General features: G+C 42.0%; 1 protein-coding gene across 2 annotated transcripts in view; it reads right to left on the minus strand.

The window, feature by feature from the left end:
* LOC129862048 (delphilin-like) overlaps positions 1-14772 on the minus strand; it is a 70402-nt gene that overhangs the window by 40527 nt on the left and 15103 nt on the right. The window contains exon 6 of one of the 2 annotated variants that reach the window (XM_055933377.1): positions 11022-11303. The exons of the other annotated variant lie outside the window; for it this stretch is intronic. Coding sequence (XP_055789352.1) covers positions 11022-11303 — 282 coding nt within the window. The remainder of the gene's footprint in view (positions 1-11021; positions 11304-14772) is intronic. 2 annotated transcript variants of the gene reach the window in all.

The raw sequence follows: 14772 nt of genomic DNA on the forward strand, positions 1-14772 counted from the left end.
TTATGCTAATGAGTTTAGCTAATAGATTTATATCTTTACATATTGTGTCTTCCCTGTAAAACATTTTAAAAATCGGACATGTTGGCTGGATCCACACGATCTGTGTCTTTCATTAGCTGTATTGGACTTTAATGTGTGAAAGTTAAATATTTAAAAAATATATATTTTTTGAATTTCGCGCTCTGCCTTTTCAGTGGAATGTGGGGGGGTGTGCCGCTAGCGGCACCCCAGTCCTAGACAGGTTTTAAGAACAAATTCTTATTTACAATGACGGCCTAGGAACAGTGGATTAACTGCCTTGTTCAGGGGCAGAACAACAGATTTTTACCTTGTCATAGCATTTTGTATAATTCTGTATGTAAATCCAAGACACTCCATTTAGTATGATATGTTACGTTTCGTATGGTATGTATTCATTTGTGGATGTCCATCACCCATTTCATATGATATGTTATGAATTACAATTCATATTATATGTTACGAATTTGCAAAATGTACAATATGTTACTAATTTGCAAACTGTAACAAAACATTAGCTAGCTGGCTAACGTTAGCTAGGCTAGAGGTTAGGGTTAGGGTTAAGGTTAGTGTTAAGTTTAGGAGTTAGGTTAAGGTTAGGGGAAGGGTTAGCTAAAAGGGTTAAGGTTAGGGTTAGAGTTAGGGGAGTGTTAGCTAAAAGGGCTAGCGATAGGAGAAGGGTTAGCTAACATGCTTAGTTGCAAAGTACCTAAAAAGTAGTACGAAGTTGAGCAATTGCTAATTAGCTAAAATGCTAAAGTTGTCTGTGATGAGAATTGAACTTGCGCTAGACGTTTGTGTTATACATCAACTCATCCACCCTAACCAACCACCGTACTTTGTTTTTTGCTTGTCTTATGTAACAATACCAAACGTAACATATCATACTAATTTGAGTTTCAAAGATTTACATATACTATGTTACGTCTAGTCAATGAGACCAGGCTGCTACAGCAGATAAACTGAGCTACTGTATGGCTTAGAGCTGAGCATACTGTATGTACTTGTATTTGTATTTATTATGGATCCCCATTAGCAATTCTTCCTGGGGTCTGGCAAAATTAAGGCAGTTATACAATTTTAAAAACATTACAAGATATGCATAACAGATTTCACAACACAGTAAGTGTGTGCCCTCAGGTCCCTACTCCACTACCACATATCTACAACACAAAATCCATATGTACGTGTGTGTATAGTGTGTATGTAATCATGTGTGTGTATGCATGCGTCTGTGCCTATGTTTGTGTTGCTTCACAGTCCCCGCTGTTCCATGCGGTGTTTTTCTATCTGTTTCTTGAATCACATTTTACTGATTGCATCACCTGATGTGGAATAGAGTTACATATAGTCATTGCTCTATGTAGTACTGTGAAGAGACCTCTGGTGGCATGTCTTGTGGGGTATGCATGGGTGTCCGAGCTGTGTGCTAGTCGTTTTTAACAGACAGCTCGTGCTTTCAACATATCAATACCTCTCACAAATGCAAGTAGTGATGAAGTTAATCCCTCCACTTTGAACCAGGAGAGATTGACATGCATATTATTAATGTTATCTCTCTATGTACATCCAAGAGTCAGCCGTGCTGCCCTGTTCTGAGCCAATTTCAATTTTCCTAAATCCCGCTTTGTGGGACCTGACCACACAACTGAACAGATGTCCAGGTGCAACAAAACTATGGCCTGTAGGACCTGCCTTGTTGATAGTGCTGTTAAGAAGGTAGAGTAGTGCTTTATTATGGACAGACTGCTCCCCATCTTAGCTACTGTTGTAGCAATATGTTTTGACCATGACAGTTTACAATCCAGTGTTACTCCAAGCAGTTTAATCACCTCAACTTGCTCAATTTCCACATTATTTATTACAAGATTTAGTTGAGGTTTAGGGTTTAGTGAACGATTTGTACCGAAAACAATGCTTGTAGTTTTAGAAATATTTAGGACTAACTAATTCCTTACCACCCATTCTGAAACTAACTGCAGCTCTTTGTTAAGTGTTTCAGTCATTTCAGTCTGTAGTAGCTGACGTGTATAGTGTTGAGTCATCCACATACATAGACACACTGGCTTTACTCAAAGCTTTACGCAGTGGCATGTCGTTAGTAAAGATTGAAAAAAGTATGGGGCCTAGACAGCTGCCCTGGGAAATTCCGGATTCTACCTAGATTATGTTGGAGAGGCTTTCATTAAAGAACACCCTCTGTGTTCTGTTAGACAGGTAACTCTTTATCCACAATATAGCAGGGGATGTAAAGCAATAACACACACACTACCGGTCAAAAGTTTTAGAACACCTACATTTAAAAAAAAAAATCTTTATTTAGCTATTCAAATTCTTATTTACAATGATGGCCTACCCCGGCCAAACCCGGACGACGCTGGGCCAATTGTGCGATCATGGCCAGATGTGATACAGCCTAGATTTGAACCAGGTTACTGTAGTGACGGCTCTTGCACTGAGATGCAGTGCCTTAGAATGCTGTGCCACTCGGGAGCCCCATTTAAGGGTTTTTGTTTATTTTTTACTATTTTCTACATTGTAGAATAATAGTGAAGACATCAAAACTGAAATAACATATGGAATCATGTAGTAACCAAAAAAGTGTTGAACAAATCAACATTTACTTTATATTTGAGATTCGTCAAATAGCCACCCTTTGCCTTGATGACAGCTTTGCACAATCTTGGCATTCTCAACCAGCTTCACCTGGAATGCTTTTCCAACAGTCTTGAAGGAGTTCCCACATATGCTGAGCACTTGTTGGCTGCTTTTCCTTTACTCTGCGGTCTGCATTATCCCAAACCATCTCAATTTGGTTGAGGTCGGTTATTGTGGAGGTCAGATCATCTGATGCAGCACTCCATCACTCAGCTTCTTGGTAAAATATCCCTTACACAGCCTGGAGGTGTGTTGGGTCATTGTCCTGTTGAAAAACAAATGATAGTCCCACTAAGCCAAAACCAGATGGGATGGCGTATCGCTGCAGAATGCTGTGGTAGCCATGCTAGGTAAGTGTGCCTTGAATTCTAAATAAATCACTGACAGTGTCACCAGCAAAGCACCCCCTCACCATAACACCTCCTCCTCCATGCTTTACGATGGAAAATACACATGCAGAGGTCATCCGTTCAACCACACCACGTCTCACAAAGACACAGCGATGGAACAACAAATCTCCAATTTGGACTCCAGACCAAAGGTGTAACGATGTGCGCTGAGAGACGGGAAGCAAATTCAGGGAGTGAGTGTTTTACTAAATAAACGCAACATAATACAAAACAAGAAACACGAACAACGCACAGACATGAAACTGAAACAGAAACAATAACGCCTGGGGAAGGAAACAAAGGGAGTGACATATATAGGGAAGGTAATCAGGGAAGTGATGCTGTCCAGGTGAGTCTGATGATGCGCAGGTGCGCGTAACAATGGTGACAGGTGTGCCATAATGAGCAGCCTGGTGACCTAGAAGCCAGAGAGGGAGAACATGTGACAAAAGGACACATTTCCACTGGTCTAATGTCCATTGCTCATGTTTCTTGGCCTAAGCAAGTCTCTTCTTGTTATTGGTGTCCTTTAGTCGTGGTTTCTTTGCAGCAATCGACCATGAAGGCTTGATTCATAAAGTCTCCTCTGAACAGTTGATGTAGAGATGTGTCTGTTACTTGAACTCTGTGAAGCATTTATTTGCGCTTACATTTCTGAGGCTGGTGACTACAATGCACTTCTCCTCTGCAGCAGAGGTAACTCTGGGTCTCCCTTTCCTGTGGCGGTCCTCATGAGAGCCAGTTTCATCATAGTGCTTGATGGTTTTTGTGACTGCACTTGAAGAAACTTTCAAAGTTCTTGAAATGTTCCGTATTGACTGACCTTCATGTCTTAAAGTAATGATGGACTGTCATTTCTTTTTGCTTATTTGAGCTGTTCTTGCCATAATATGGACTTGATCTTTTACCAAATAGGGCTATCTTCTGTATACCCCCCTACCTTGTCACAACACAACTGATTGGCTCAACGCATTAAGAAGGAAAGAAATTCCACAAATTAACTTTTAAGAAGGCACACCTGTTAATTGAAATGCATTTCAGGTGACTACCTCATAAAGCTGGTTGAGAGAATGCCAAGAGTGTGCAAAGCTGTCATCAAGGCAAAGGGTGGCTACTTTGAAGAATCTGAAGAAGAATATATTTTTATTTGTTTAACACTTTTTTGGTTACTACATGATTCCATACGTGTTATTTCATAGTTTTGGTGTCTTCACTATTATTCTACAACGTATAAAATAGTAAAAATATAGAAAAACCCTTGAATGAGTAGGTGTTCTAAAACTTTTGACCGGTAGTGTACATTTTTCCAGCCGCAGACTATGATCGATAATGTCAAAAGCTGCACTGAAGTCTACCAAAACAGCCCCCACTATCTTTTTATTATCGATTTCTCTTAGCCAATAATCAGTCATTTGTGTAAGTGTTATGCTTGTTGAATGTCCTTCCCTATAAGCGTGCCGAAAGTCTGTTTTTTTACTGTAAAATAGCATTGTATCTGGTCAAACACCATTTTTCAAATACTTTACTAGGGGTTGTTAACAGGCTGATTGGTTGGCTATTTGAGCCAGTAAAGGGGGCTTTACTATTCTTAGGTAGTGGAATGACTTTTGCGCACCCCCAGGCCTGAGGGCAAATACTTTCTAGTAGGCTTAAATCGAAGATATGGCAAATAGGAGTGGCAATATATTCCACTATTATCCTCAGTAATTTTCCATTCAAGTTGTCAGACCCCAGTGGCTTGACATTGTTGACAGACAACAACAATTCTTTCACCTCTTCCACACTCACTTTATGGAACTCTAAATTACAATGCTTGTCTTTCATAATTTGGTCAGATATACTTGGATCTGTAGTGTCAGCGTTTGTTGCTGGTATGTCATGCCTAAGTTTGCTAATCTTGCCAATGAAAAAAAAACATTAAAGTAGTTGGCAATATCAGTCGGTTTTGTGTTGAATGAGCTATCTGATTCAATGAATGATTAAGCTGAGTTTGCCAATTTTCCCAAAATGTAATTTAAGATGCTCCAAATCTTTTTACTATCATTCTTTATGTCATTTATCTTTGTTTCATAGTGTAGATTCTTCTTTTTATTCAGATTAGTCACATGATTTCTCAATTTGCAATATGTTTGCCAATCGGTTGTGCAGCCAGATGTATTTGCCATTCCTTTTACCTCATCCCTCTCAACCATCCAATTTTTCAATTCCTCATGAATCTACAGGGATTTAACAGTGTTTACAGTCATTTTCTAATGGGTGCATGCTTATTAGTAACTGGGATAAGCAATTTCAGTGCAGCGTCAGTTTGCTCCTCATTACACACCACTAGCCAACAAACATTCTTTACATCAACAACATAGGAATCATTAGAAAACTTATTGTATGACCTCTTATACTCTATATTAGGTCCAGCCTTTGGGACTTTAGTTTTCCTAGTAATGGCTACTATATTGTGATCACTACATCCGGTGGAGCTGGATACTGCTTTCAAGCACATTTCTGCAGCATTAGTAACTACCCTGGTAGTAGGTGTAGTTACTAAATAGTTACTATTTGTAACTACCTTGGTAGGTTGACTGATAACCTGAACCAGGTTGCAGGCACTGGTTACAGTTTTAAGCCTCAGCTTGATGAAAGCCAGTCAATGTTTAAATCACCCAGAAAATATGCCTCTCTGTTGAAATCACATACACCATCAAACATTTCACACGTTATCCAGATACTGACTGTTAGCACTTGGTGGGCTATAGCAGCTTCCCACAAGAATGGGCTTCAGGTGAGGCAGATGAACCTGTAGCCATATTAGTTCAACAGTATTTAACATGAGAAGCTTTACAGGAATGTGGTTCTGAATATAGACCGCAACACCGCCCCATTGACATTTCTGTCTTTTCGGTAGATGTTATAACCATGTATTGCTATCGCTGTATCATCAAAGGTATTATCTAAGTAAGTTTCAGAGATAGTCAGAATATCAATGTCATCTGTTACTAGCAAGTTATTCATGTCATGAACCTTGTTTCTAAAACAACATGTGTTAACGTGGGCTATGTTGAACACTTTTCTGGGATGCTTGCTTGTTTTCATTGCTTTACTGGGAAGCTCAGCCAAAGTAGATATTCTCATGTTATTTATGTTAGTGCAGGGTGAGCTGCACACAGTGGACTTCCTACCAGGGCACACTGCCTCAGGAATAACAGCATGAATCTGGTTCATAGGTACATGATTGCTGCATACAATAGCTGTAGGATCAGCAGAGGCATTCAGGGCAGTTAGAGGGACATAAATTAGGTAATTACGTTATGTCTACCAACGCCCCTGGTATAAAGTACATTTGCTAAAGCCTTATGACAACTCAGCGACACAATGGTAGGGATTAACTGAGCTGGGCTTGGGTCGTTGATAAGTCATTGTCTCAACACAGCCTTATAATGTTGTGAGAGGATCCAGGAACCCAAATGATTTGGGTGGATCCCATCCTCCTTATAAAATGTGTTTTGTTTCCAAAAGTTATCGAAACTGGCAACAAAAGTTACACCCATTGAACTGCAATAATCATGTAGCCAGTTGTGAAGAGAAAGAATCCTGCTAAAGTGTTCAATGCCACGATTCAGAGAGGGCACAGGGCCAGATGTGATGTGTCTTTAATTAGTGTCTAGCAAAGAGTCAATCAGTTCTTTAAAATTCAGTTTCAACTGTTCAGAGCTGCCCTTCATAATGTCAGTAAAACCCACATGGACTACGATAGAATTGATTTCCATGCCCTGACATAGCACATTCAAGAGCGGCTTAGTAATGTAATTTACTCGAGCTCAGGGATAGGACATTGTTTTTGCACCAGGAACAGTCACATTTCTTACCATGGAGCTGCCTAAAATCACGGCTGGCGAGAACGACAAGGAAATCCGCCCCCTCCCACGCGTCACAAGATTCGGGGAACCCTTTAAGGACAAGCGAGAGCTAGGATAACTTCAGCACGTAACTCCCGGCGCCTGGTGCAGGCCTCCGACAGATGGAGAATCCCCACTAGATCCAGGGCAGAAATGGAAGGTTGCGTAGGACACAGGAACCCCCAGCGACGAAGGTGCAGGAAGATCAGGCTCCAGGATGGTGAAACTATTCGCTGTTTGTATCCGCACCGGGCCTCTCGTTGGGAAAGTCGACTGCTTTGTGGGAGGTCGCTGCCTTTAGCTTCCACGGCTCGTGACATGCTACCATCTTTGATTGCCATGTTCCTTTTGCTGTGCTCCTTCGACTCCTCTATCATATGGGGGAGGAGAGGTAGGAGATGGCTTCCCTGGCGAATGAACTCTGTGCAACCCCAGCCAGTCAGATAACAACAAACAACAAGGCGGACATGCATCCAATAAGTGCGAACGCCATCCAGCCACTGGCGGAGAAAAGGTAAACATTTCATGACTTACGCGATCAAGGAAGCCACCTCAAGCCTATAATCCTTGGCAAGCAAACAATTGCCGCATTGGAACTCTGAGTGATCCAGTTTGTCCCGAAACAAAGCGTAGTAGATACAGCTCATACAGCGCTGGAACCATTCATTTACTTCTCCAGACAAGAGGGCTTCATTGCAAAACTCATCTGGGACAAACTTTGTTAGCTTGATGGCTAGCCGCTTAGCTAGGTTAGCGGATCTGCCAAGCAAGAAATAGCGGTCCTAGCTGTTAAAAGCTAACCTCGTTGCGGAATTAATGCAAAAACAAGATTGGTATTTATATTTAACAAAAATGACAAACCAAGTGTTTCCAGCATGGCTACTGTATATCTTACCGCTAAGCTACTATATGTCTTAGAGCTGAGCCTACTGTATGTCTTAGAGCTGAACCTACTGTATGTCTTAGAGCTGAGCCTACTGTTAGTCTTAGAGCTGAGCCTACTGTATGTCTTAGAGCTGAGCTACTGCATGTCTTAGAGCTGAGCCTACTGTATGTCTTAAAGCTGAGCTACTGCATGTCTTAGAGCTGAGCTACTGCATGTCTTAGAGCTGAGCTACTGTATGTTTTAGAGCTGAGCTACTGTTAGTCTTAGAGCTGAGCCTACTGTATGTCTTAAAGCTGAGCTACTGCATGTCTTAGAGCTGAGCCTACTGTATGTCTTAAAGCTGAGCTACTGCATGTCTTAGAGCTGAGCTACTGCATGTCTTAGAGCTGAGCTACTGCATGTCTTAGAGCTGAGCTACTGCATGTCTTAGAGCTGAGCTACTGCATGTCTTAGAGCTGAGCTACTGCATGTCTTAGAGCTGAACCTACTGTATGTCTTAAAGCTGAGCTACTGCATGTCTTAGAGCTGAGCTACTGCATGTCTTAGAGCTGAGCTACTGCATGTCTTAGAGCTGAGCTACTGCATGTCTTAGAGCTGAGCTACTGCATGTCTTAGAGCTGAGCTACTGCATGTCTTAGAGCTGAACCTACTGTATGTCTTAGAGCTGAGCTACTGCATGTCTTAGAGCTGAGCCTACTGTATGTCTTAAAGCTGAGCTACTGTATGTCTTAGAGCTGAGCCTACTGCATGTCTTAGAGCTGAGCTACTGCATGTCTTAGAGCTGAACCTACTGTATGTCTTAAAGCTGAGCTACTGCATGTCTTAGAGCTGAGCTACTGCATGTTTTAGAGCTGAACCTACTGTATGTTTTAGAGCTGAGCTACTGCATGTCTTAGAGCTGAACCTACTGTATGTCTTAGAGCTGAGCTACTGCATGTCTTAGAGCTGAGCTACTGCATGTCTTAGAGCTGAACCTACTGTATGTTTTAGAGCTGAGCCTACTGTATGTTTTAGAGCTGAGCTACTGTATGTCTTAGAGCTGAACCTACTGTATGTCTTAGAGCTGAGCTACTGTATGTCTTAGAGCTGAACCTACTGTATGTCTTAGAGCTGAACCTACTGTATGTCTTAGAGCTGAACCTACTGTATGTTTTAGAGCTGAGCTACTGTATGTCTTAGAGCTGAACCTACTGTATGTCTTAGAGCTGAACCTACTGTATGTCTTAAAGCTTAGATACTGCATGTCTTAGAGCTGAGCTACTGCATGTTTTAGAGCTGAACCTACTGTATATCTTAGAGCTGAGCTACTATATATCTTAGAGCTGAGCTACTATATATCTTAGAGCTGAGCATACTGTTTGGTGTGACTGTTTACCTAACTTCTGAGTCATAATCAGGATTCCTCTGTCGCATAATGTTGGACAGTGATAGCTATAGTCGTTGGGTGGTGTTATAATATTAGATGAGTAGCAGAAACCGTTCCCTAATCAACAGTGTCAGATGTTTCCAAATTATCGATCAACAAACAAGATATGTTTAAATATCTGGAAAATTACCTAGATATTACCCAGCGGTTTGGAACACTTCATACACAGTTGAAGTCGGAAGTTTACATACATTTAGGTTGGAGTCATTACAACTCATTTTTTAACCACTTCACACATTTCTTGTTAACAAACTATAGTTTTGGCATGTCGGTTAGGACATCTACTTGTGCATGACAAGTCATTTTTCCAGCAATTGTTTACAGACAGATGATTTCACATATAATTCACTGTATCACAATTCCAGTGGGTCAGAAGTCTACATACACTGAGTTGACTGTGCCTTTAAACAGCTTGGAAAATTCCAGAAAATGACGTGATGGCTTCTGATCGGCTAATTGACATAATTTGAGTCAATTGGAGGTGTATCTGTGGATGTATTTCAAGGCCTACCTTCAAACTCAGTCCCTCTTTGCTTGACATCATGGGAAAATCAAAGGAAATCAGCCAAGACCTCAGAAAACAATCGTAGACCTCCACAGGTCTGGTCCATCCTTGGTAGCAATTTCCAAACGCCTGAAAGTACCACGTTCATCTGTACAAACAATAATACGCAAGTATAAACACCATGGGACCACGCAGCCGTCATACCGCCCAGGAAGGAGACACGTTCTGTCTCCTATAGATGAACGTACTTTGGTGCGAAAAGTGAAAATCAATCCCAGAACAATAGCAAAGGACCTTGTGAAGATGCTGGAAGAAACAGGTAGAAAAGTATCTATATCCACAGTAAAACAAGTCCTATATCGACATAACCTGAAAGACTGCTCAGCAAGGAAGAAGCCACTGCTCCAAAACCACTCCGAAGCCACTGCTAAAAAAGCCAGACTACGGTTTGCAACAGCACATGAGGACAAAGATCGTACTTTTGGGGGAAATGTCCTCTTGTCTGATGAAACAAAAATAGAACAGTTTGGCCATAATTGGCCATAATGCACTTCACAAAATAGATGGCATCACGGGGAAAGACAATTATGTGGATATATTGAAGCAACATCTCAAGACATCAGTCAGGAAGTTAAAGCTTGGTCGCAAATCAGTCTTCCAAATGGACAATGACACCATGCATACTTCCACAGTTGTGGCAAAATGGCTTAAGGACAACAAAGTCAAGGTATTGGAGTGGCCTTCACAAAGCCCTGACCTCAATCCTATAGAAAATTTGTGGGCAGAACTGAAAAATCTTGTGCGAGCAAGGAGGCATACAAACCTGAAGGCTACCCAAAACATTTGACCCAAGTTAAACAATTTAAAGGCAATGCTACCAAATACTAATTGAGTGTATGTAAACTTCTGACCCACTGGGAATGTGATGAAAGGAATAAAAGCTGAAATAAATCATTCTCTCTAATATTATTCCGACATTTCACATTCTGAAAATAAAGTGGTGATCCTAACTAGGATTAAATGTCAGGAATTGTGAAAAACTGAGTATATAAATGTATTTGGCTAACGTGTATGTAGAATTCCGACTTCAACTGTATATATATATGTATATATATAATCATTCAGTGGTATTTTAAACCCAATGCATCTCCTTTATCTCCAGCTCCAACCACACAAACAGTATCTCCTAAATCTTCTCTCTCTTAGCTGAGTGGGAGTCATAGCTAACTACGCCATACAGTATACTAACCTCTGATTGGCTTCTGATTGATGCCCAGGTTTGCCCGACGTGGACTTCCTGTACCCCCTCCCTCCTCTCTCCTGTCCCCCTCCGTCCTCCCCAGGATCCCGAGGTACTGAGCTGGCCCGTTTGGAGCTGTGCTGGCGGTCAGGGTGGTCCTCGCTGCGGCTACGTCTCAGACGGCCCTGCCGGCCCGGCTCGCTAATGCTCTTACTGCGACAGATCTTCTGGATCAGGCTCTGGGACACGGCCTCGTCGAACCGCTGTCGGTGCTTCTTGGGGATGAAGATCCTGGTGAACATGGTGAGAGAGGGACCAGCATGTGAGATGAAGAGAAAGTAGGGGGAAAGGTGGAGGGGTGGAGGTCCCTCTGGATCTAAGGGAGGGTACCACCAGGTAGACTTTAGCAGTCACCCCTCAACAGTCTGTGTCACCTCTGCCCGGAACAAGAGGTAAGAGAGGAATCAGAGAAAAACAAGGATGGTGTAGATCTACGGAGATCCCCGGGAACCAGAAGATGTTACTAGAAACCTCAGAGAACACCCTCAGCAGTCTGCATCAACTCTGGTGCCAAAAACCACACCACTCATACCAAAGCTCTGGTCTGAGATTCAGAGGAAAAAGTCAGAGCTGGAACTGAGAATCAGGCATCCAGGATGGAGAAGAAAATCCATGCAGCTGAATACAAATCACTGTTGACTCGGTGAAGTAGATTCATCATAAAATCATACTTAGAAATCCATAGATTGACAAAAACTAAACAAACACACTTCTTCTTAAAAAGTCTTTATCTTTCCATTTAGCCACTGTAGTCCATGGATACAGAGGAGAGGTTAGATGGATAGAGAGAGAGAGATTTCTATAGAGCCAGTCAGTGAGGCAGCCCTCTGTGCAGTGGCGTCATTTGCTACAGTGTGGATTCTCACTGCTGCAGCATGAGATACCAATACAGCAACAGCAAAGGTGTGGGAGTAAGCAATATATAACTCTACCACCTCTCTCTCCCTCTCTTTCTCCCACTCTCTCTATCATCCCGCTCTCTCTCCCTCATTTGTCTATCTATCTATCTATCTATCTATCTATCTATCTATCTGTCTGTCTGTAGAGCAGAGGGAGAATGAGGGAGAATGATACGAGGTGAAGGACTATCATCTTCTCATCGTGTAGACAACAACACTGATAAAAGCCATCATGTCTGGTCTGTTTGTCTTTAGTAACATAACCAAGATAATAGTTGTGTCATATTCATCCTAGAACTGATGATGTGCTAATTGAAGATGTAAAACATAGGGCTCATCACAGCCACACTGAGATGGAAAAGCAACAGCTGACGATGAAAACAACTCATTCAGTGATCAGGAACAGCCAAGAGGGCAGCACAGCACCCCCCCCCCCCCCCCCCCCCCCCACACACCACCCCCACACACACACACACACACCCCACACACACACACACACACCACACACACACCACCCCCACACACACACACACACACACCACACACACACCACCCCCACACACACACACACACACACCACACACACACCACCCCCACACACACACACACACACACACACCACACACACACACACACACCACACACACACCACCCCCACACACACACACACACACACCACACACACACAGACACACCACAGGCACACACACAGAAGACAGCTGACAGCTGGTTAAAACAGGAACTTGTGTGAACAACATCGCATCAATACAGATGGATTGTTAATGGGATTTCAAGCAAATTACAGTTTTTCTCAGTTGCTTTGGTGCATTTTTCACATCATCCCTAACATGTGCAAAATAATAAGTGCATTTCTCAGAACAATTTGTACAAACTGCAATATACAATAGATATGTTTCTAAAGCTAGTCAGTCACTAAAAATCCTTAGTACATCTCTCAAAAGTAAATATTCATGCCAATGATCATGTCAGTGTCATCAGAATGATAAGTCATTGAGTCATTGTTCACAAACAAGGTCGTCAAAATGTTGAGGCATGTTGTCAATGTAACTGTGTACTTTGACAGTATTACCTGATGTAAACTTAGGCTACAGTTTGGATGACAGTTACTGTATTGAAAATGCACAAGGCTGCACTTCTATGGCATATATCAATTTCAACAGTACTATTTACATATTACTGTATGTGGGTTATTGATTGAAAGAGACTGGACAACCCAAGGGGCACAAAGGAAAAAAACTAAATTAGAAAGAAACACAGGAAACCACCCCTAAGGCACAACTTTGCCCGCAGCACTGTCTCTACACATCTAGACGTTCCTGTCTGTCGGCCCACATATTCTCATCCACATCACACCGGATATTTTCCCTTCCAATGCAACTTGGAAAGAATCTTTTGGAATGCCTTATCCATCCTCTGCAGGCGTCTACTGTGATGTCCTCACATGCTGCATCCATTGCAGCCAGCAGGGTCATCTGTGTGTGTGGCTGACGATCGTACACCTTCCACCTCCATGCTGAAAAGAACTCCTCAATTGGGTTAAGGAATGGTGAATAAGGTGGGAGGAATTCTATGAGCATCCTCAGGTGGGTCACAAACCATTGCCTTATGATGTTTGATCGATGGAAACTCACATTATCACAAATGACCACATACTTTGGCAAATCCTCTCTAAACAGACCCCTCTCATCATCAGGGATGACTCTATGCAGCACCCTGTCGATGGTTGAGATGCTAACCGTATGGATGTTTTCAAAGACATCGTTGTCTTCTATAATGGTCCTTTGTATTTCCCTGAGTCTCATGGCATTGTTTGCTCGGACCATGGTGCAAATAGCCTCCTCCTGTTGAGGTGTGAAAAGGCGTCCTCTGCCACCGGTATGAGGTAATCTTGCAGTCCTATGTGGGGAAAAATGCAGTGATGCATCGCACACTTTCACATGGACAAAAACTATGCAAACACACATTTTACTGTAAAACATACAGGTGGGTGCAAGTAAGGTGCAGTATGTATCTGTATAGAGTATATTTCTGTATGCTGTGAAATACAAGTGGACTACTGTAATATAAAGCATTGTAGGAAGTATACAGTATACTGCTTATATATAGTAACAGTGCACTGTACATTGGTGGACATAGCTGTTCTCTCTTCGAAACGTTTGAACTATTGAGGACACGGTTGATCTCCCAACATTCGGCTGCACCCTTCGACCCGCCTCAGCCATTGTAAGCCATGATTGACAACATGGTCTACAATAGTGGCCCTTATGTCATCAGATATGCGCCTATGTCCTCTTCTGCCTCTTCCTCTGTTTTGCCTTTCACCACGCATCCTTGCTCCTCTTCTTCCTCCTCTTGGCTGTTGACCCTGTTCGTTTCCTGGTCCATCCATTACTGGAAAATTGCAACTCTGTGTTGTGGTCTGTCTATATATACTTGCCAATTGATTCTTCATGAGATGCACCTTTGAGCAATTTAGACAACTGGTTGGTTGAACTAACACTTTACATTCCTTCATGAGTGAGGGTCAATTTCACCTGCACGATTCATCAATTCACGTTTTTGTGCAAAAGGTCTAATAGAAATGTGTAAAACTATGCTTGACAGTTTATGACAAATAGTTCAACAATTTTGCATGTAATGGCTTATGCAAGGAACTAATGCCTAGATGTTTTGAGGGGTAAGACTATTCAACAGAGAACCATCTACTATATTTTGATCAACATGACATGAGCAATTGATAATGTGGAAAAAAGCTGACACTTGTACATTATCAATTGCAA

Source organism: Salvelinus fontinalis, chromosome 1 (assembly GCF_029448725.1).
Source record: "Salvelinus fontinalis isolate EN_2023a chromosome 1, ASM2944872v1, whole genome shotgun sequence".
NCBI classification, from domain to species: Eukaryota; Metazoa; Chordata; class Actinopteri; order Salmoniformes; family Salmonidae; genus Salvelinus; species Salvelinus fontinalis.